Source organism: Crassostrea angulata, chromosome 7, assembly GCF_025612915.1.
Source record: "Crassostrea angulata isolate pt1a10 chromosome 7, ASM2561291v2, whole genome shotgun sequence".
Classification (NCBI taxonomy): Eukaryota; Metazoa; Mollusca; class Bivalvia; order Ostreida; family Ostreidae; genus Magallana; species Magallana angulata.
Genome location: NC_069117.1, coordinates 21,098,857 through 21,121,507, shown reverse-complemented (window position 1 = coordinate 21,121,507; position 22,651 = coordinate 21,098,857). Strand labels below are relative to the sequence as shown.

The window sequence follows — 22,651 nt, the reverse complement described above, 5'->3', positions numbered from 1 at the left end:
TTCCTAAGCGGTTGTCATTCAGTTCGAATGCGGGACGTTTCGCTCCTAAAGACATTTCGCCCAAAGACGTTTCGCTTGGGACGTTGCCATAAATTTGATTTATGGCATTACTTTTATTTCATTGGAAGCGAAATCAATATAAAAATACTGTTTTACAAATTCAAACTTTTTATTTCCACATAGTACATGTAAAATTACAAATGTACCTAATACTAGGCTCTTCCGGGAACCCATCACAGAAACAAATGCATGTGGTCTATACGTATATTATATGCGTCCCTGGGGAAACACAATTATTCCCCGACACCCCGCCCCCAGAGAATTATTTCTGGATCCGCACATGTAAAGAATGCACCCCAACTTAAAATTATATATAGTTCTGCCCCCAAAGTAAAGTGTAAAAAAGACACTCCTCTCGTATCAAAATATGGTTCTTTGGAGATTTTTTAAAATTAAAATAACAGACAAATGCAACTGAAGGTGCAGGAATTTCAAGTTTCAGAGGGGATGGGGCCGGGTTCCTGGTTAGGGTTGGCCCGGGGTCGGCTAAATAATTAGATTGGGGGTAGGCTAGGGCGAATCAAGTATTTTTTAAAATTATTTCTAGCTGTTGTAGGCTATATAAATTATTTTTAAAATCTCTGAAACTTGGAAATTCATAAGGAGGTGGGATTCTGCCAATCAGGGACTCAACAGAACACGAGTTGACAACTCATTTGCATACACATTAAATAATATATTTATATACTGTAATACATAATTATTCTGCGAATGAGTAAATAAACAGAAAGAAAAACAATAGGCCCATGGGCCACATCACCAACCTGAGCTTTTCTGTCCATTTCGTTTTTTAGAAGAATTTTTTCTCTCTATATACTCCTAAGTAAAAACTCAACCCGTCATTGTTGCCAAACCCTATCCACGGGGATCATGATTTGAATAAACTTGAATCAACACTACCCGAGGATGCTTCCACTCAAGTTACAACTTTTCTGACCAATATAATTGGTTTTGAGAAAAAGATTTTTAAAAATTCGACCCTCCAGTGTGGCCCACTCTACCCCAGGGGATCATGATTTATTTTAAACAAACTTGAATCTATTTAATCTGAGAATGCTTCCACTCAAGTTACATGTACAACTTTTATGGCTAATTGGTTTTTGAGAAAAATTTTGAAAAACAGCATTTTTTTTTTACATTATATTGGTTTGCAATATGGTACATAACATATCAATTGAATATTAAACATTGTACAATAGAATGAATTAAATCACACGCCACGCTTGTATAACATGTATATAATCAAAATCATATATTGCAGATAACTCTATATAATTCTTAATTATCTCACCTTGAAAGGGAGCGTGGCCTTTCATTTTAATAAACTTAAATTCCTTTTACCCAATAATGCCTTGTGCCAGGTTTGGTTGAAATTAGCCCAGTGATTCTGGAGAAGTCGAAAATGGAAAAAGTCTACAGACAGACGGACAGATAGACGGACGCCGGACAAAAGTGATCAGAAAAGCTCACTCGAGCTTTTATCTCAGGTGAGCTAAACATTACTGTACAATCATGTAAGATGAAGATTTTTTAATTTGAAAAGATTGATAGTTTGGTTTTCCATTCAAACAATAACAGTTTAATACCAATATATGATTGTACTTTTCTTTTTCAAGCAAAATCCTATTTTATTCAAGCCAATGTACACCTTATTGTACCATTCTTCCCTCGTATTCATCGGAAAAGTCAATTTAAAATCAAAACTTGATTAATAATTAATCTGAATCATGAGTTAAACACCCTTTTACAATCCCACAGCAACATAACAGCGCAAAGATGGTTAGTACTAGTATTACTGGAGACAATGAGACGAATATGTTGATGTAAAGGCGACAGTATATGTAGAAAAAGTATTCCGTGCAGGTAGAGTTTTCTCTCCTTTGTACATGTGACATGGTTGCTGAAAAAAAAATCCAATCAAATGTAAGCAATTTTTAATATTTTGGTAACCAGTATCTCCACCGTCAAAAATAAAATCAATATGCATCACTCTACAACTAAGGACTTAGTCTAATGAAAACGATTGCTGTTCGTAAGCATTGAGACTAAATTAATAAGAGTTGTGATCATAAACATTCAAATACTAGTATTTTATTCTCATCCAGCTCCTACAAACCTTTTACTTGCAAACCACTTAACGCCAAGGCAATGATGTAGAAAAATGCCGTTAAGGCATACGTCACAAAAGCATATTGGAAGGTCGGAAGTCCAGACCGGAAAAGACTGTAACCGTGCGCACGCCCAATGATGCAGAAAATCATGACGCCTTCAATCATGGATATGACGCCCTGTGCCAACATCAGACAGGAGAACAGAGCGTCGTTCTCTGGACACTCAATAGCCAGCTTTCCCCCTGTGAATTGATAAAATGCATTTTGGCAATGTTTTGATACAATTTTGAACAATCGGTTCAGCAGAGACTGTAGTTGCATTAAAGATATATGGCTTTCGGTATACTGGTATTGTCCTTTACCTGAACATAGATTCGCACAAAAAAATGACCTTGTCTGTTGTACAAAGTTTGAGTTTTAACTTTGCTTGAAACCCACAGTTGGTTACTCTTCGTTCCTCTTTCCATCGCGGGAACGAAGCGTATAATCAGCCGTTGGTTTCCGACGATAGATTTTCAAGAATCTAAATTTTTGTATATGACAGTACGAAATATTAAAAAATTCTACCTTATCATCAAAACAAGATGACCATTTTCCCCTAACATATACATGTATGTACGAAAGACGAATAGGGCCACTTAAAAAATATTTTTATCTCGTAATTACGAGAAAAGATCTCGTTATTACGAGTTAATTATCTCGTTATTACGAGAAAAGATCTCGTAATTACGAGAAAAGATCTCGTTATTACGAGTTAATTATCTCGTAATTACGAGAAAAGATCTCGTTATTACGAGAAAAGATCTCGTTATTATGAGTTAATTATCTCGTAATTACGAGAAAAGATCTCGTAATTACGAGAAAAGATCTCGTAATTACGAGAAAAGATCTCGTTATTACGAGAAAAGATCTCGTTATTACGAGTTAATTATCTCGTAATTACGTGAAAAAATCTATTTTTGAAATGGCGCGTTTCATTATTCTATTCTTTTTATATAAAGTGTATGAACTACTGTAATGTCTATTAATATACACTTACTTAGCACATGTGATCATCGTTTAAAACGCATAATTTGATATAAAATCGGACCAAGCAGTTTTAAAGAAATTTCAGAAGAATTAGCAAAGCAAATTGATTAAAAAATTCATTGAACTATATGTCATTAATTAAGAAGGATACGTGGGTTTTTTTCAGACTCCAAAATGTTTATATAAAATCAATTATTTTCAATATACATGTGGGTTGTGTATGAACATATAAAACACAAATTCGGGTAAATCCTGTGTATCCATATCCATGACTGAAACTATATAGTCATTAAAGTGACCTGTAACTAATAAAACTGTGTTTTAACGACAATAGGACTACCTGGTATTTACTTCGGAGTGGGATTATAATATAATTATATAAGTTGAATAGAAAAATTAAATAAAGTTCTTTCCTTTTATTAATACCAGATAAAATGTCAAATCCAATCATTTTGATATGTAGAAATTAATGAATAATGATCGATATCGTTGTTATTTTTAAATATTGATCAAAATTGAATCAACGTTTCTGGAATGAAAAAGATAGACTTAAAGTGTGATCCAGTCGAATTCTTTTTCAGAAACGCACCATTTTATATAGATCTTTTCTCGTAATAACGAGAAAATTAACTCGTAATAACGAGAAAATTATCTCGTAATAACGAGATCTTTTCTCGTAATAACGAGAAAATTATCTCGTAATAACGAGATCTTTTCTCGTAATTACGAGATCTTTTCTCGTAATAACGAGATAACTAACTCGTAATAACGAGATCTTTTCTCGTAATAACGAGATAATTAACTCGTAATAACGAGATCTTTTCTCGTAATTACGAGATAAAAATATTTTTTTATGTGGCCCTATTCGGCTTTCGTATGTATGTGCATTGTGTTATATAAAGCATTGTTTTAAACCCTTTGAATAATGACGTCATGATTCACATAAATAAAGGCAACCAACCAATTAAGCTCCTGTTTTAAATTTATCATAATTAAATAATGCATATTATAAATAATTAGATTCAAATCAGTATCGGGATTACACGACTGTCCTTTTGCAGCTAGTACATATACATATATCAGAGTAAACGGGCAAAAAACCTTAGCTAGACCATTGGTGAAATTTGTAGTGTTCTACTTGCCTACAATAAAGTCCACAATACCAAAACCCGACATAATGAGAGCAGCACCTGTATAACACAAAAAAACCTACTCATTACTAAATTGACATTATCAATAGAATTAATTGTTGATACATACCTACAATTATAATATTACAATACATATTAATTACAATATTTATAGTACCTATAAATGAGAAGATTTTACGAAGATTAATGATACCAGTAAATAAAAAATAAGTTTCAATTCAGTTCAATTCTTTATTCGCTCAAGACCAGTTCACTGGTATTTGAGGTTCAAAATCAGTATATACAAATGTACACGAACACAGTCAAGGATCACATGTACAGTATGAGTAATAATGACAAAAAAAGGTTAAAATCACAATACAATAGGTTGTAAAAGTTGGTTTCTGGAAGAACAGACTTTGAAAATTTTCTTAATAAATATTGACAAGTTTTTTAGTTTTTCTACATTAAAAGTATTCATGAGCTCGTTAAATTTTATAATATTTGGGTTTTCATAATATCTCTTGGGTAAAAACATTTTTCTGTCGTTTACAAAATTTGTACATTCTAAAACATAATGAAATTCATCCCCAATACTATTAGAATCACACATTGTACATTTTCTTAAATGTTTTTCAATATTATGCCATCTACCTGTTTCAATGGGGAATCGATGATTACATGTTCGTAATTTTGTAAACGTGATCCGTAGATCTGTAGGTAAAATCAACAAGTACTTTTCTAAATTGAGATTTGTTTTAAAAATTCTATAATTAATACATTTTGGTGAGTTATCTACTATACTTCTCCAATCTTGTACAAATCGATTTTGTAATATTTCTTTAATTATTGACTTAAGCATTTTAATTTTAACAAAGAGTGACAATGGATACCTTCCAGTTTCTCCATACACCATACAATTTGGAGTACTAGATTTAAGATTAAGAATAAATTTCAAAAATTTTAAATGTACCTTTTCAATAATATCTAAATTTTCGTAACCCCACACTTCGCACGAGTAAAGTAAAATTGGGTTAATGACCTTGTCAAATAGGTCTAACTGACAATTAATTGGTAGGCTAAAATACCGTATTTTTCGTAAAACACAATATAATGCCTTTGACGCTTGATCTACTAAATGCTTTTTAGCATTATTAAATTTTCCACTTCTTGATAAAACAATACCCAAATAGCAAAATGATTTTACGTTTTCAATTGTTACTCCTTTATGCAAAAATTTAGGCTTTGACATTGCACCTTTTGAAAAAATGAGGATCTTTGTTTTGGCTATATTGACATTAAGTTTCCATATATCACAATAATTTGCAAACACATCTAATAACTTTTGTAAATCAGGCGGAGATTCAGATATCAAGACAGTGTCATCGGCATAAAAATGTAGACAGAGTTTCAACATAGCAAATAAATCATCCTGTATTTGAAGAGAAGGACAAGTAAAACCCTCTATCTGGTTTCTTAATAAATAATCTTCGAAATCGTTAATAAAAAGAGAAAATAAAAATGGTGACACATTTTCTCCTTGTCTTACACCTATGTTTCTGGGGTCGATATCAGAAAGTGATGTGTCATTTTTGGATTTCAGAAAATGATGTTTTGTTATAGAAAGATTTATTAAAAAATTAAAAAAATTAATTACATACATTCTATTTTAAAAATGAAATCAGAAAATTCTTCAAAATTGCTAAACATGGCGCCAAAAAGTAAAGCTTCAACTGATATATAAAGTTTGTAACAGTTTATCGACACGCACAAGATCTAAACATGGTGAATTGGAAGATAAAGCAGATGCAATAGATAATTTTTAATGTAAACACAATTTTAATAATTTGAAGCAGATACCGGTATGGTTTATAAATAGATGCTGTTCTTACTTACCCATGACGATGTTTGAGTAGTACCGTGAACAACAGTTGTAACAGGATGGTGGACAGCATTTACTAAACTTGTCATTGCAGATGTACTCGGTGTTATATGGACTCGAACATTCAAAAGTCGACATGATCACTGTTAGTATTAATTTCCGCTAAAACAAAGACATAATTATTATGACGTCATGTTTTTTTTTTTTTTTTACCAAAAATTAAAAAAAAAAACCTATAAAAACTGATTTTTAAACTTTTAATTGTAATTATTCATTATGTGCAAACTAGATGATTAAACGAAATTCTGTTTAATAACAGCAGTGCCTTTAAATTCATAAAATTATTTTAACTAATTTTTCAGTAACTGTTGAAATGTCTCAATAATACACATTTCGATCTTGTACCGCGAGACTACAAATACCATGTATCTTCAGGGAGTTCAATCACTTAACTAGTATACTAGGAAAGTATAGATATGATTGCAATTTTATCATAAATGGCCTGTTATACATGAGTGCATCAAATGGAAATGTAGAAAATAATTTTACATGTACGTATAATACATGTGTAATAAAGAAACTTAGTCTAGTAGTTTCATTATACTTGAATAATGATACATCAATTGTACTTACCTTCGGAAATAATTCGATGCAGCCCTCTAAATTTACAAAAAGGGCCAATTTTTTTAGTTTGATAAGCCAAACAAATCTCTATCTTGATTATCTAGTTTACCTCCTGTACTTTTTATGCAGTACTCAAGTGTTTTTGATAGCGTTACTCCTTTTCGTGGAACCGTATCTTAGATTAGATAACAACACAATATGAATAATACAAACAAAATACCTTGGCATATTTTGCCGATGAATACATTAATTCAAATATGATGTAAATCAAAGTAATGTGCTATATTTATTATTACAGAACAAGATATCAATTAATAATTTAACGATCGTCGAAAACCATTGGTTGATAATCATTATGCCTCGGTCCTCTCTCCATGACTCAACCGACACACTATGATTTTTTTTAAAATGAAATTGACAATTTATCATTTCAGATTTGAAAGCAGGGATTAAAGTATATAACACAAAGTGATGTATCTATGGATTAGAGGCAATGGTAAGAATTTGGGAAAGGACTTGAAATCCGATGACTTTAAAGATAATTTATTTTTGTAAGACCAATTAAAATTATTTCATTCAAGTTTATGATTTAGATCAAAAATGTCTGGGAGGGATCTAAAAAATAAGAACAGTAGTGACAATTGCTCCAGATTTTGCACGTGATCTACACATAAACACAGGTCAAACATTATTTTAGAAAAGGTCATGTGTATAATGGCTACACAAATAATACTAACCCTGTACGTCTTATCAGTCCATTACTTAGATAACCAAGTTAAGTGATACTCTACTATTCACTATGAGAACCATATTTTCGATCTTTCTTGTTATTTTCTCTTTCAATTCATTCACGGGTGCCCGCACGCTACCAAGGCGATCAGATGGTACGTGGATTTATTTTTTAAAAGAGCATCATTTTAATGAGGTTTTCTGTAGATGTATGCACTTTTTAAATAATATCAAACAACGTGAAATGTATTTTTCCACTCGAAAGGTCTACAGAGATACTCGTTTTACCAACCTTCATCGAACCCAAACAATTAATACATGGTTCACAATTTATTCATTACATGTGGTAAATCAAAGCAACGAATCCATCGTAATGAATACATTTAAGTAAAGTTCATTGACGTATCCATGGACATTGTTTTCTGTTCAATGCTATAGATGTATGTTGCTTATTCATATATGAATTCTACATTACAACATAGATTAATCAATTCTCTTACTTTTGCAGCATGCGCAGCCGCACCAGCCGATATCCTGTTTCTGTTGGATTCTTCCAGAAGTGAAGGGTCAACAAACTTTCAGACTCAGAAGGATTTCGTTTCTAAGTTTGTGAACTTTCTCAACATAGGACCAAACGATGTGCAGGTCACGGTTGGAAGTTTTTCAACGGCCGCTTACAGTTTTTTCAACCTTAACACCTACCAAAACAAGGCCAACCTTTTGCATGCTATATCACAGGTACATGTAAAACATACATTGAATCGTAACAAAAAGCTTAATAGCTTAAAAAGCTTAAAAAGCGTAATGTGTCAAGTAAAATCTCTCTCTCTCTCTCTCTCTCTCTCTCTCTCTCTCTCTCTCTCTCTCTCATTGAAATCGCTTTTTAGCTCACCTGAGCTGAAAGCTCAAGTGAGCTATTCTGATCACTTTTTGTCCGTCGTCCGTCCGTCCGTCTGTCCGTCTGTCTGTCCGTCTGTAAACTTTTTACATTTTGAACTTCTTCTCTAAAACCGCTTATCCAATTTCAACCAAATTTGGCACAAAGCATCCTTATGGGAGGGCGAATATAAATTGCAGAAATAAAAGTCAGATCTGTATTCAAAGCGGAGAAAACCTTGAAACTGTAAAAAAAGGGGGGTGCATTTTAAAAAATCTTCTTCTCAAGAACTACTGATTCCAATTCAACGTTGTTTAGCATAAATTATCCTTATGGGAAGGAAAATATAAATTGCAAAAATTAAGGTCTAATTATGTTTCAAATCTGAGTTATTACGAAAATAATAATAAAGGAAAGGCGTGTTTCAATCAGTTTAATAGCTTCGGATTCGGCATTCGGTAAAATGGGTAGACAAGACTTGGCCTGGGCAAAACAAAAGATTGGCAGTTATTAATCTGCCAATCTCATTAAAATTTCAGGATATTTGATGGACCAGTATATTTGTATTTGCTGTAAATATTGCTGCAAAATAATGCGTATTTGGAATTGACGATTGCCGATCTGCCCCGGCTTTTATTTTGCCACGGCCCAGGTTTGCGTACCCATTTTACCAAGACTCGTATTCCATACATCTAAAACGAGGTTCTTTGTTTAAAGCAGCCATGACATTATACGAAAAAGGGTCGATCTGACTATGATGAATTTGCTTGTTGTGCAACAGTTCGCGAATGAAGGGAGAGTTTTGAAACATGCAAAATGTATTTGTGCCGATTTTGTGTTCAGTAAATTGAGGCTAAATATTTCAATGCGTTGACAGTTTTCACACATGACGTTGGTGTTAGCTTGTTCTGATTTTCGTTTCGTTTTCATTATTTATGCTTTGTAACCTGGGAACTATCGTCTGTATTTCGTGATTTTTACGTATCAAATCAAACAGAGAATTCGGTAAATCAAACAGTTAACTGTTTACCTGCGCAAATTAAGCAAAATCTGATGTATCAAAAAAGTACTGAAATACAATTCATTCTATCGGTAATTCGGCATTATATTTTGCGTAATGGTATATTAATGCAATAGGTTTTGTTGAGATGCTCGGCATTTTCTCGAGTTTATTCAGTTTAAATAGAGTTTGATATCGCTGTCGGAAATATGTAGGTATATACATGTACATGTATATATATGATTCATTTCGAAAAAATAAATTGTGTTCTTTATTTGTTATAGTGCATGTTTCTTGTGTTTTATATAATTGTTTACAATTTCTATTTACTAACAATATTTGAGTGTTAAGCTTCGAATTATAAGCAAGATACAGAGATTTGCTCACAATTCTATGTTTGTACACAGATCTTAAAAACTAAAGATTAAAAAACTAAAAAAAATTTCAATATTTATTAAGAAAATTTTCAAAGTCTCTTCTTCCAGAAACCAACTTTAACAACTTATTGCATTGTAAACTTAACCTTTTTTAGCTCACCTGAGCCAAATTCTTCTCAAAAACTATTAGGCCAGGAAAGCTCAAATTTGAGTGAAAGCATCCTCAGATAGTGTAGATTCAAGTTTGTTCAAATCATGGTTCCCGGGGGTAGGGTGGGGCCACAATAGGGGGATCATGTTTTACATAAAAATATATAGAGAAAATCTTTAAAAATCTTCTCAAAAACTATTAGGCCAGAAAAGTTCAAATTGAAATGAAAGCATCCTCAGGTAGTGTAGATTCAAGTTTGTTCAAATCATGATCCCCGGGGGTAGGGTATATATTTGGCCAAGAAATCTCAAATTGGCATGTAACCATCCTTAGGAAGTGTAGATTCAAGTTTGTTCAAATCATGGTCCCTGGGGGTAGGGCGGGGTCACAATGGGGGATGAATTTTTATAGATAGAGAAAATCTTTAAAAGTCTTCTTCTCAAAATTATTAGGCCAGGAAAGCCCAAATTTGAGTGGAAGCATCCCCAGATCGTTTAGATTCAAGTTTGTTTAAATAATAGTCCAGGGGTAGGGTGAGGCCACAATGGGGGATGAATTTTTACTTAGGAATATATAGAGAAAATCTTTAAAAATCTTCTTTTTAAAGAATTTTTGGCCAGAAAGGGTTTAAACTTGTGTAGAGGCATCCTCGGGTAGTGTAAATTCAAGTTTGCAAAATCACAGTCCCTAGTGGTAGGGCGGGACCGTGATGGCGGTTTGAATTTTTACATAGGAATATGAAGAGAAAATCTTTAAAACTATTCTGGGAAAGTGTTCGGTTCAAAACTCAGTACTTAGTGTGAAAGCAAAGGTTATGCAGATTTAAGTCTGATGAAACCATGATTCCCTAGAGAAAAATGGGGCCATGAAATGGGGGGAGGGGGGGGGGGGTATATAGGAATAGAGACAAATCTTCTTACAGGTACAACAACAAAAGGGGCTTGGTATTTACCAAAAAATAAGAGGTTGATAAAAATTGGCAGATTTTCAATTTTTTTTAGCAAGATCTACTGTACTCAGTTGTCAAGATATTTTGATACTGTAATGCTAATTTGATCAGAATTAAGGCAATTTTTGCTCAGGTGAGCGATGTGGCCCCTGGGCCTCTTGTTTAAAGAGACTATTTGATTTTTATATCCTTTTATTTTTTTTTTCAATTATTTTTGAAAACGAGTAAAAGGAATGTATATAAACCGGATGACACTTGACACTTCCCTATTTGGATATACTATAATGGAATTGTGTTTGTTGATTTTTACCACTTAAACCCCATTTTAATCGAATGCTACAATGACATGCTAATTTCCTTTCCAAGTAATCATTGGCGTATAACTCATCTGAACCGAAGGTTTCAGATGATCTGCTGGCCATCGGCTATCCGTTCATCTGCCTGTTTGTCTGTTTAAAATATTTTGTTCTTATTAAAGATTCGTGACGAAAAATATGTTTTTCTTCACAAAAGATTACTTAGAGCGAGCGGAAGTAAATACAAATAAATATTTGAGATTTTATTTATTTAAGATACCTTACCGTCCAGGGGGAACCAATACATTTTACGCCCTGGACATGGCTGAACACTACTCCTTTACCCTAAGTCACGGTGACCGTTCAAACGCTCCCAACATTGTGTATGTGATGACGGATGGACAGTCCTCTAGTCACTCCTGGACCCACAATGCAGCACAGCACCTAAAAAATTCCGGTGTTAAGGTGTTTGTCATAGGTGTGGGGCACGTGTCAATTGATGAGTTAATAGACATGGCGACTGATCATGAACACGTGTTCACAGTGGATTCTTTCTCTAAATTACCATCGATACAACACCTTGTTGAAGCAACATACTGCGATGGTAAAACTGTCTTTGATGGCTTAAACATACTGAAAATATTCTAATTTATAATTTTTGTTCATTTTGTTCAATATAAATGTTGAATATAATTTCATTATTTTGTTATTGTACCTCAAGTTTTACATATCTGAGACAATTTCATATGTATCAAACTATTTTCTTAAAACTCTCCTATGCAATAAGAAATTGTATGCATGCGATATTTGTATTTTGCATTTATATATACATGTACTAATTTTTATTCATTCAGTGCTGGTAGGAAGAGTGTGTATCGACAAAGTAGACTACTGTCACAGGTACTCTAAAGCACTGTGTTTCCAGGAAGATTATATTGCATGGGCCCAAATGAACTGCCCAGATTACTGCGGATTTTGTCAAAGTATAGAAGTAGTTTTATTTGCAATTTTACAATACTTCGTAATACTTAAATAAACATAATTACTGTTTCTGCCTTCCTTTACCTAGTTCACACACCGAGTCCTACAACGATGAAGCAAACAACCGCGACCCAGAAGATCACCACACCGAGTCCTACCACACCCTCAACTACCACCACCCAACCACCGACTACCACTACACAACCACCCCCAACCACCGCCAAAACCACGGCGCCATCTACAGAAGGTTTTTATTTTGATCACCTAATGTATAAACCATTTCACAAGAATTAACTGAGATTAACTGAGACATTAAATGTCAATAACTGAGTTGTATTTTTATCTTTTAAATTAGTCAATTAAATGAAAGTCCGTGTAAATCGTCTTCTTACTTAATTTCATATGATTATCAATATATTTTTGTTAACAAAAATATTTCAATTTTGCAATTACCATTCCTTAAAATCTCTGTTCTCCAAACTTCTTTTCCTCAAGAATCTTTAAATAAATTAAATATTAATTTGGAATTGTGTACTATATATTTCTGATCAACGTTATCTTTCCTTTGATATTTAGAACCGACTCCAAGTCCTATATCCGAAGGTGAGATATATGTCTCTGGGCAGCTACAAGTCCGCTATGTTCACATGTACTAATTTCTATTTTTATTAGTACATGTATATTACAATGTACATATACTTTTTTTCATCAGTAAATCTTTGCACTCACTACATGTGCTTGTTAACTATCGTTTGACTGAACGATGTAAACATTTAAATTCTAGATGTTTTAGAATTTTTTGTATGATGCCTTTGTCGGTAATGATTGAAGGTCCATGTATTGACAAGTTGTCAAATTGTGCTGCATATGGGGAGTCGGTTTGCAGCAGCTACAGACATTGGGCAATAGAAAACTGTGCCAGATTCTGTCTCTTTTGTCATGGTAAGGACTTTATATTAACCCATATAGCCGATGAATGATAGCTTGTTTTATGAAATTTACCTGAGTTATTCTTTGCTGTAAATTCCTTATATTGCGTTGAACTTTTCTCCTTATTTCTTATAGTTTTCAACTCTTAGAAAATAATGGCGAGATTTTAAAAGTCCGCTAAGGGTGCTTCTCGCGATTTTACGCGGATATTAATTCCTCGCGTTCAATTAGGAATTTACAGTAATTTGCTCTATAAATCGTCATTATAATAGAAAATTGCTGCATGGTTTCACTATAAAACATAAACTTTCAAAACATATGACCAAAAGACAAGGCAACACCCCTACACGTGCAAACGTCAACAACAAAATCAACAACAACAACAACAACAACAACGGAGAAAACGACCGCCCCACCCACAACCACACAGAGTAAGAAAATTCCCTTTAATTCGGAAATTATATCAAATGATAATTAAAATTGAAATGCATAAAAAAGTTTGTATATGCGAAAAAATGTAATAAGTATACCAGCTATATCAGAAAACTATAATTAAAAAGAGTGAACTTTTGTAAGGAATCTTTTGACTTTCAAATGTTTTACCATCGTTTTCCAGGAACGTATGACGTCTGTGAAGATAAAGTTGACAAATGCAGCTCTTACGGGCCAGACATATGTTTCAAATACACTTCCTGGGCGGCGATTCAATGCCCCAGATTCTGTTTATTTTGTACACGTAAGTTTCATGTAATCAATAATCACAAATACATGTGTAAACATTGACTCTATTTTGCTATATTTTGCAGAAATACTCTAATGGTTTACATTAAACTCTTAAATTTTCTCGATTTTTTAAAAAATAAAATTTCATCTATTTAGACTTCAATATAGACAAGCTTGACAGTGAAAATTTCTCGGTCAGATATTTACTTATATATACTTTAAATATATTCTACCACCAAAATTGAGTTGTTCTCTAATTCTACCCGCATAAATATCGTTGATATTTCTACAATATAATACATATCATACATTATATTTCTATAAAATTAATATATATTATAATTATACATAATGATTATATTTCTATTGTGAATTAACCGAATGAAAGCAAATCACAGGTAAAGACATACTATCTTATGAAGTCCCTTTCATTTGGACATAAATATTGCTAAACAGTTGTTAAACAAATTGTTCTCAATCGTTCGTCACAATGAAAGCTCTATGCCATAATAATTAGTGATAACTAAATTTGAGGTACTCCTTTAGCTCTCTAAAATTCCGATAAAAAACGCCGACTTTTCTTATACAAGTAGGCTAGACTCATGTAAGTATATTGTCCTTTCCGATATATTTAATTTTATCAAATAAAATATAATACAACATGACTACTTCAATTTATCGGAAAGGACAATACCTTGTCAACTCCAGCCCCTTCCACTTCTCGGGCTCTGGGGGAATTCATCATGTTATCAATTTGTATTTATATCCCAATAAACATAAAAATAAAACCCTATTCTTTTATTTATCATTGTTAATATACATGTATATCTTAATCCATTCAGCTGAGACTACCACGACACCGCCCGCCGCCACAGAGAAATCTACCACAGTAACCACACCACAGTCTACCACGCGGGAGTCAGGTACATATACGTTTATGTAGAGAATACATGAAAAAGATTGTCGTTATGAATGACCGGAAAGCTTTTGTTTTTTATATGAATAATTACAGTATTTTATCACGCTGTGTAATGCATAAAGGCCTATACGAAAACTTAAAAAATTATTCATAGTCTATGTACTTTATATTTTTAAAATCACACTTTATAGATAAAAAAATCTAAATCAAATCTTCGAAAAATCTAACGGGGCAGTGCATGTGTGATTTATATTAAAAGGAATAAAAGATGAATTTACAATTTTTCAATTTGTTTGAATCATAGCTTCGTCAACAAACTCGATGTCATCAAATACTCCAGTCATAATGGTATCGGGGACTCAGAGCGTACAAGGAACTTCTCCAAAACAAATTGAACTTTCCTCAACCGTTGATTCTCAAGAACTAAGTACTTTAATTTTGAAATGCTCGAGAATCTTGAAATAAATAAACGATAACAAAATATTCAATTTGATTGATACTTAAATAAAAATTCATACAGCATAACAAATTTGAAACAATTGCACGGATTAATTTATATATTGGAAAACGTATGCTATCAAAACTTGTGTTTTTCTTTCCATAAATGGAATCTTCAAATATACAGAACTGTTATTTTAATTTTCATTTTCATTTTTTTCAGCAACCAATCCTCACATCATTATTATCGGCCGAAAATAATACGAGGGGACTCAAAAGGAATTGTCTTTATTCATCGAGTTCAACTTCATTTTATGAAATAAATTTCATAATAATATCCGTTGTTGTCATTCCTATCTGATAACATTTCGAATCGATCATTAGAGAGCATTTTTGTGTTGGTATACTCTGTACATAGTGCATTAATAAACAAATGTATGCTACCACATTTTAAATTGTAACACGAGAAACGTTCTGTTGATATATAGAATTTTTACCATTCAACCTAAAGGTACTTTACTTTTTAAAAAATAAACACATGTACTCTAATACAGAACTAATGCATATCATTTAGATTATTAATGAAAATATCAAAACAGCTCAAGTGCATTTGAATTGAGTTTACAATGCGTAAGATTTGTTGCATTTCCATAAGATTTCGTGAGAGCTTAGTTCTTTTACCCGAAAGAATTACGATACTTCAGCACAGTGGCAAGTTGTAAACCAGCGTTTAAGATCTGTGGATTATTTTATTTAACTTTGTTGTATGTCAATCAAAGGTTATTAATTGATCCTACATATGGAAACGCGATTTGCGTGACATGCAGTTGTGTCCAATGTGTAATCATTAAAAGCAACATAATGAAAACCTTGGTCCTTAATTGTATCTTGCACAAATTAAGGAAAGAGCTAGATCGAGCAACAACTAATGTATGGTCTCTTCAGTTATCTGTTACACGCAGTCGTGAACAGAAACTAACCCTCATCCTTCCTCTCTCCCTCCAAGCGTCTAATGAGCACAGCATCAGGTAAAAGTAATTTAAAAGCAAGGTAAGCGGATAGAACAATATATAATAATGAAGACTCAAACTGGGACGACGATATACTGATATAACATGAGAATAATGAAATTGATAAGCTTTCATATATAATCTGATATGGAGTATACAATGACTTACATCTTTATTCGCCTTATTCCCATTGTTTTGTTGATATTTTCTTTTAATGGGTTTACAAATGCAAGCCTTGCAGGTAGTGTAACCATTTTACCACACGCTCATTCCGTTGCTAAATTTTATAAATTCATGTTGGGTTGAGATAGCTACATGTACTATAATTTATTCAACTACAGTGTGTGCTAAAACTCCAGCGGACATCTTGTTCGCTCTGGATACCTCGACAAGTATAGGAAGTCAAAACTTTGAAAGAGAGAAGCAGTTTGTATTAGCGTTTGTAGCCGACATGGACATAGGACCCTCTGACGTGCAGGTGTCCGTCGGGACGTTCTCCGACAATGCTCGCAGATACTTTGCCTTGAACTCTCATCCAAATTTACATGACCTCCAAGCTGCAATAAAAAGAGTAAGTATGACTATTTCTAAGAGAAGTACATTATATATTTGTAAAAGGCTTACTCGGTAATAGTATTAAAATAACGAAAATAAAAATCAAGAAAAAAATAGAAAAATTTATTTGGCTCATAGGGAGTTTGCTTTTTCTCATTGAATACCTAAACAAACAAAAAGCCTTGTTCATCATGCATCGTATGGTTTTAAAACATTCGTAATTTTCAAATATTTTGAAATTTAGATGTACTATGAGTTTGGACAGACGCAGACACACTTAGCATTCCTGTTAGCAGAGATGTATGTATTTACAAACGTTAGTGGAGACAGGCCATCGGCAACAAATGTCATGTTCGTCCTTACTGATGGTCGTTCTCAAAACCACACGGCCACGGTGCAGGGGGCACAGAGATTGAAAAATGCCGGGGTCAAAATATACGCCATTGGTATTGGTAATCAGACGGATAGAGGTGAACTCAATGACATTGCAAGCGATACAAACCATGTATTTATGGTGGATAGTTTTACAGACCTGAGCTCAATTCACACACTTGTACAAAACACGTACTGCGAAGGTAGGAGGTACTGTCATTCTTTAAATTTGATGGTTCCTGTTTTAATTAACATCAAAATGAATATCTGATTAAACGAATGCAGGTTATCTGAGTACAAACAAACCGAGTGGTACACTATCTTTATCAACAACTCGCAGTTCAGCCGCATCTTCGACATCTTTAATGTCAACAATTGTGTCCACATCGTCAACGTCTTCAGTGCCAACAGCAATTTCCGCTTCAACCACAGTCAAGTCAACAAGCACACATACATCGGCTTTGTCTTCAACAGAGACGACAGCGATGAGTACCACGACAACAGCAATGACTTCGAATCCAACATCCGACAGCTCAAATCCAACACCCGGCAGCTCAAACCCAACACCCGGCAGCTCAAACCCAACACCTGACAGCTCAAATCCAACACCTGACAACTCAAACCCAACAACCGACGGCTTAAATTTAACAACTGACGGCTCTTCGGTTATGACTTCAGTTATAACTAACAGCACACCATCTCCAGAATCTACAAGCACGAGTTTGCCAACACCAGCTCTCCCTACGACTAGTATGAACGTATATAATATATTGTAGATTTGTGGCCAAATTTAGCCAAATTGAATTTTAAAGAGTAGATCATAAATATCATAAAATAATTTTTTCAGTTCCCACGCCACCTCCAATACCCGATGGTATGTAGACTTATAATATTTTGAAATCTAGCCCGTAAATTGTATCATGAAGTTTGCCATTTTCAATAATGGAATATAAATTTTTTTCTCCTTTCAGTTTATAAAAGTAATACAAGTCTAGTAATTAGTTACTGAAATCTAGATGTCAGATTTAATGGACATTAAGGAAAGGAAATACTATTAATCTCTTCACTGTAACTTTCATTATAAATCAGACGGTGTTATTAGCACATTTTTAATAAATACCAGCATAACAATATCATTTTTTTCTTCTCGTAACACATTAGTTGTATGCTGATTTATCAAGTTTGGTTTAGGGCCGTGCGAGGACAAAATCACAAATTGCGCTGGGTACGGGGATGGAGTATGCACTTCCTACCGGAAATGGTCCATCCAAAACTGCGCGCGCTTTTGCACCTTTTGTCACGGTGGGTTTGTCACCTTAATGTTATTCCAATATTTACAGAAAAGATACCAAATTACTGACTACATTTTTAGTATAGCGCTATGAATTTTTTTTTTTGTCTCCCTAAATCTGTGTATCATGTATTCCACTTTGCAGATTCTGTGACCAGAACTTCAACAACAACAACACTTAACGTCCCAACAACAACAACAACAACAACGACTTTGCCGTCAACAACTTCCTTGACTACAAGTGAGTACAACTGAGCAGGAAATAACATGGCGAAAAAGAGGTCACAAATGCCTATCGATTTGGTCCTTAGAATACGTAAAATAGATTACATATTGAAATTATCTGTTTTATTAGAAATACATGTAATTAAGAAGGCAAAAACAAGATTCCTAAATAGTAAGTCAGTAGTAGTTTTAAAACAAAGCCAAAAAAACCATTAATAGATATAAGAAAGCCTTGGCTGGAATTTATTAAAATTGGAATTAATTAAAACTTAGTTCTATCGACAAAACTTATCTCTGGCTTATCTCTTTGCCATAGATAGCCACTGAGCCATTCGTGTAACTGTTTTTTTTACGGTACTAGCATAGTAAATATAATTGCATAAAAATTTCCCTTAGGGTTATGTTCATGAAATACTCGAATTGCATATGTTATGATACAAAATCAAATGGCCAACGTCAATAAGACATCGCTCTAAACTTTTGTTGTTAAAATATGTTTTTATTTGCAGTACTTAGATCAAGCTATGACATAATTATACATGTATATACACAAACTATTCCATTAATAATTGGCTTTTAATAGTTACAAAAAAAACGTATAATTATATAGAGTTCTGATATGTATAATTAAACCTGGACATACACCAGTTCCTTTTCATATATTCTAAATTATCGAACGTATTATAAAGTATTTAATAAAATGTAAATCGTCATGTTTGCCTTTTTAATAGGAATGTAATATGAAAAAATAACTGTACACGTATATTAGTACATGTATTTTCACTCTTTACTAGTTTGAATTCGCCGATTTTATTTTTTGCGGTATAACCTCGATAGTAGATGAATCAATTAGTGTATTCTTGCTTATGATTTGGACAGGGGTGTACACCGTTTGTGAGGACAAGATAGACCGATGCAGTCTGTATGGTCCTGATATTTGCTTTAAATATACCACCTGGGCTGCTGTTCAGTGCCCCAAATTTTGTGTTTTTTGTGAACGTAAGATTACCACATTTTTACTTATTTCAAAATACCTACTTAGTAGCTTGCTAGACATTTTATTCAGAAAGTCAAAATATAGACAAACGATAAATACCATCATCCTCAAAATTTAAGATTTGACTGAATTAATCACAATTCTATAAAACATCTTATTGTAATGATGTAACAAATAACGTTAATACTGCCTCCTGATAAATCCAAGTCCTGTTAATATACACATTATATACATGTATGTTGCTTTCTCGTTCTTCACCAAAGCTCCATCAACTACCACATTATCAACAACCACTACCACCACTACCTCTACCACCACAACACCACTTCCTTCTACCACTCCCTTTGTTTGTGCTGACCAAGCGCCTAACTGTGCTGAACTCGGTCCCGCTATGTGTATGGAGGATAAAGCATTTGCGATGCGCAACTGCCCAGTGTTTTGTCTATTGTGTACACGTAAGACCTGTTTTTAAAACTTATAAAAATATGTTACGTTATGTACATATATATAGTATTTAATATTTCAGTTTGTTTATTTATCTTTGTTTTCAAATGATAACTTTACAAATTTTCAGCCACTGAAACTTCGATAGGGGTAACTGAACCTCTGACATTCAAAACTAGCACCACTTTCAGACAAATAAGTAAGTGTCACATGCATGTAATATTATTGATTATTAATCGAAAAGAGCTTCCCAACACCCCTAGAACTTTGGTATGATGAGGTAACATCAATAATCTGTTTTTTTTCTTTTATGTCGATTTTTAAAATTAAATATACATAGTTTACCTATCAATGAAGATCTGGTGAAAACGAAACAAGGAGAAAGGTATAAATATTTCTTCTCCGACATATTCCCTTCATGTTTTACAAAAATTAACAAGAGTGAAAACAGTATGTTATAATTGTTTTCATATAATAAGTCAAATTATGATACTTTTTAAGATTATAACAATAAGATATCATTTTGTTTTTAGCCGGACTCTGCTGAAAGCGGAGTCCTGGCTGTAGGCAGGCAAATCGCCAATGTAAATATAAATAGCACAACTTCAAAAGTAAACAAAAAACCAAACAGCGTCAAAGTAAAAGCTTCCGCTATACCAAATAGTTACACAAGGAGCCACGTTTTGTCAAAAGTCTTTTTTTTTTTTTTAATTTCAAGAGAATTGTCTATCTTTTTTAGTTTTCTTATTAATTACGTGTTTTAAAAACAAGACTATGCATTTTGGACACATATAATGCGCATGAATTTCCATGAACTACTTTGGTGTGCAGTGAAGAAATGGGGATTGGATTTATTACGCTTGTTGCAAAATTCAAGGCAGCAGCTGTTGAACATTTTCTATTAGACAGACATATTTTTGTTTATAACCGCTTACAAAATTTGGTCGCTCTCTGACGCTTTGCCGACATTGAAAGCATATGAGAGAGAGAGAGAGAGAGAGAGAGAGAGAGAGAGAGAGAAAGAGAGAGATTTTCAGTCTTTAATACACAATATGCATAAAGACACATACTTTGATTTGATGTATAGACATTGATATCGCTTTTTAGACGTCACAATCTCGCACATGCCAAAACCTGTATTTCTTAATGGAATTCTATTTGAAGGATAGTAAGGTTTATAACAGACAGACATGACAATCGACCAATCATATGCTTAAAAAAATTCGTTCCTTACTACTTTGTTACTGTTGTATATCGTCTTTGTTTTGTGCATGCCTAATATGAAGAACGTTGGTTTTCTTTTTTGAACATTAAACTCTACCTTTTCTTTCCAGCTACTAACCCAGACATAATAATCATAGGAAGAAAACGATTCGACAGACTTCATGGTAAACTACTTGGACACCTGATATTGAAATGAAAGAGTAGTTAATTGTTTATCAATAAACTGTAGAGATCTAAATAAATGCGAGCTTTTTGTAAACTACGCGGAAATTCGGGTCGACGTACAAATGTAAGAAGTTTTTTATACCTTTAATTAAAGGACAAGATGTACATCCGATATGCAGTCAAACTCTCACTATTTATAGTACAAAATAATTGATTATAGAAATAATTAAACTGTTTTTTTTTGTAATTTCTCACGTTCACTGTGATATCATCACTTAATTAATAAAGTTATTATCCATATAAAGAGAGATTAAAAGAAAAGAAAGAACCGGTCACTTCGTGCAGAATGTATTCCCAAATGGCAACGTACATTCATTTAGGTCTCATCACCGCTGTATCATTATCTGAAAGTATAGTTTAAACAATATTTATTCATTAAAGATTCAAATACATTTACATGATGATAATTACAATTGTAAGATCGGGAAACAAGCCATAGGGCTTATATTAATCCCTCTCTTGCATACACTGCAGAAACGAGAGGTGTAAAATGAGATGTAGGTTCAAGGAACAAAATAGAAAAATGTGTCAAAAATCAAAGTTGGAAACACTGTTTAGGAGGTAATAAAAAGTCAGCAAAATAAAATATAACATGAAAAATATTACAATATATTCGTTGGTTGGACATCAGAACATAAATTTAGTATACATAATCACGTGTTAATGTTCGAACACATCCATACAGAAGGAAAGGTGGCTTTATTTCTTACACCAGTTCTGTGTACGTTTTCAGTACGAATATTGATTTTCTTTTCGTCGAAAATTTTAACTCAATACATGTGCTAACACATCATAAAAATACCATAGGATTTTTGCCGATTTCCATTAATTATTGTTATAAATATAAATATGAGTGGTTGGAATAAGATAAACAGGCAATTGAAAAAAGTATTATTATTGTACAACATTCTACGTGATAAAATGGTTGCTGAATCTTTTATTCTCAAGTATAAATGTTTGTACGGTGTGAAAAAATTGTTCATGTTCTACAATACTTAGATAAGTAGACCGATAGAGTAGTAAGTTAGGATCTGTAGAATTTGTGAGTGTGTTTATTGTTATATTCGTATTGTAGCATACTTTGGACAATGCAGAAGATAAT

At 33.1% G+C, this 22,651-nt stretch overlaps 3 protein-coding genes across 3 annotated transcripts; 2 read left to right on the top strand and 1 right to left on the bottom strand.

Moving 5' to 3' along the window:
- Nucleotides 1-150: 150 nt before the first annotated feature.
- LOC128192696 (uncharacterized) lies at nucleotides 151-6,979 on the bottom strand. The gene is made up of 5 exons (XM_052865591.1): nucleotides 6,846-6,979; nucleotides 6,227-6,374; nucleotides 4,343-4,390; nucleotides 2,177-2,413; nucleotides 151-1,960 (listed from the first exon to the last, which is right to left on the bottom strand). The coding sequence occupies exons 2-5, from the start codon at nucleotides 6,348-6,350 to the stop codon at nucleotides 1,776-1,778; spliced, it is 594 nt and encodes a 197-aa protein (XP_052721551.1). The 5' UTR covers nucleotides 6,351-6,374; nucleotides 6,846-6,979; the 3' UTR covers nucleotides 151-1,775.
- A 627-nt stretch (nucleotides 6,980-7,606) lies between these two features.
- Nucleotides 7,607-15,543, top strand: LOC128192694 (mucin-5AC-like). The gene is made up of 12 exons (XM_052865588.1): nucleotides 7,607-7,720; nucleotides 8,074-8,303; nucleotides 11,492-11,819; nucleotides 12,070-12,198; nucleotides 12,285-12,443; nucleotides 12,773-12,799; nucleotides 13,028-13,138; nucleotides 13,456-13,557; nucleotides 13,743-13,862; nucleotides 14,692-14,772; nucleotides 15,073-15,195; nucleotides 15,430-15,543. Exons 1-12 carry the CDS (start codon nucleotides 7,636-7,638, stop codon nucleotides 15,465-15,467), a joined length of 1,533 nt encoding a protein of 510 aa, XP_052721548.1. The 5' UTR covers nucleotides 7,607-7,635; the 3' UTR covers nucleotides 15,468-15,543.
- An 821-nt stretch (nucleotides 15,544-16,364) lies between these two features.
- Nucleotides 16,365-21,572, top strand: LOC128192692 (uncharacterized). Its single transcript, XM_052865586.1, has 11 exons — nucleotides 16,365-16,457; nucleotides 16,558-16,787; nucleotides 17,016-17,346; nucleotides 17,429-17,893; nucleotides 17,991-18,017; nucleotides 18,335-18,445; nucleotides 18,580-18,675; nucleotides 19,539-19,658; nucleotides 19,920-20,111; nucleotides 20,231-20,299; nucleotides 21,435-21,572. The coding sequence occupies exons 1-11, from the start codon at nucleotides 16,376-16,378 to the stop codon at nucleotides 21,518-21,520; spliced, it is 1,809 nt and encodes a 602-aa protein (XP_052721546.1). The 5' UTR covers nucleotides 16,365-16,375; the 3' UTR covers nucleotides 21,521-21,572.
- Nucleotides 21,573-22,651: the final 1,079 nt, after the last annotated feature.

Bases quoted from the DNA above. Each gene is read 5' to 3' on its own strand.
- LOC128192692 (XM_052865586.1), top strand. From the start codon at position 16,376: ATGACTTACATCTTTATTCGCCTTATTCCCATTGTTTTGTTGATATTT. The intron at 16,458-16,557 runs GTAGTGTAACCA...ATTCAACTACAG, and splicing joins TACAAATGCAAGCCTTGCAG to TGTGTGCTAAAACTCCAGCG. The intron at 17,894-17,990 runs GTATGAACGTAT...TAATTTTTTCAG, and splicing joins ACCAGCTCTCCCTACGACTA to TTCCCACGCCACCTCCAATA.
- LOC128192694 (XM_052865588.1), top strand. From the start codon at position 7,636: ATGAGAACCATATTTTCGATCTTTCTTGTTATTTTCTCTTTCAATTCA. The intron at 12,199-12,284 runs GTATAGAAGTAG...TCCTTTACCTAG, and splicing joins TTACTGCGGATTTTGTCAAA to TTCACACACCGAGTCCTACA. The intron at 13,139-13,455 runs GTAAGGACTTTA...TATGACCAAAAG, and splicing joins ATTCTGTCTCTTTTGTCATG to ACAAGGCAACACCCCTACAC.
- LOC128192696 (XM_052865591.1), bottom strand. From the start codon at position 6,350: ATGTCGACTTTTGAATGTTCGAGTCCATATAACACCGAGTACATCTGC. The intron at 4,391-6,226 runs GTAAGTAAGAAC...TGTGTTATACAG, and splicing joins CTACTCAAACATCGTCATGG to GTGCTGCTCTCATTATGTCG. The intron at 1,961-2,176 runs GTTTGTAGGAGC...TTTTTTTTTCAG, and splicing joins AAGTGGTTTGCAAGTAAAAG to CAACCATGTCACATGTACAA.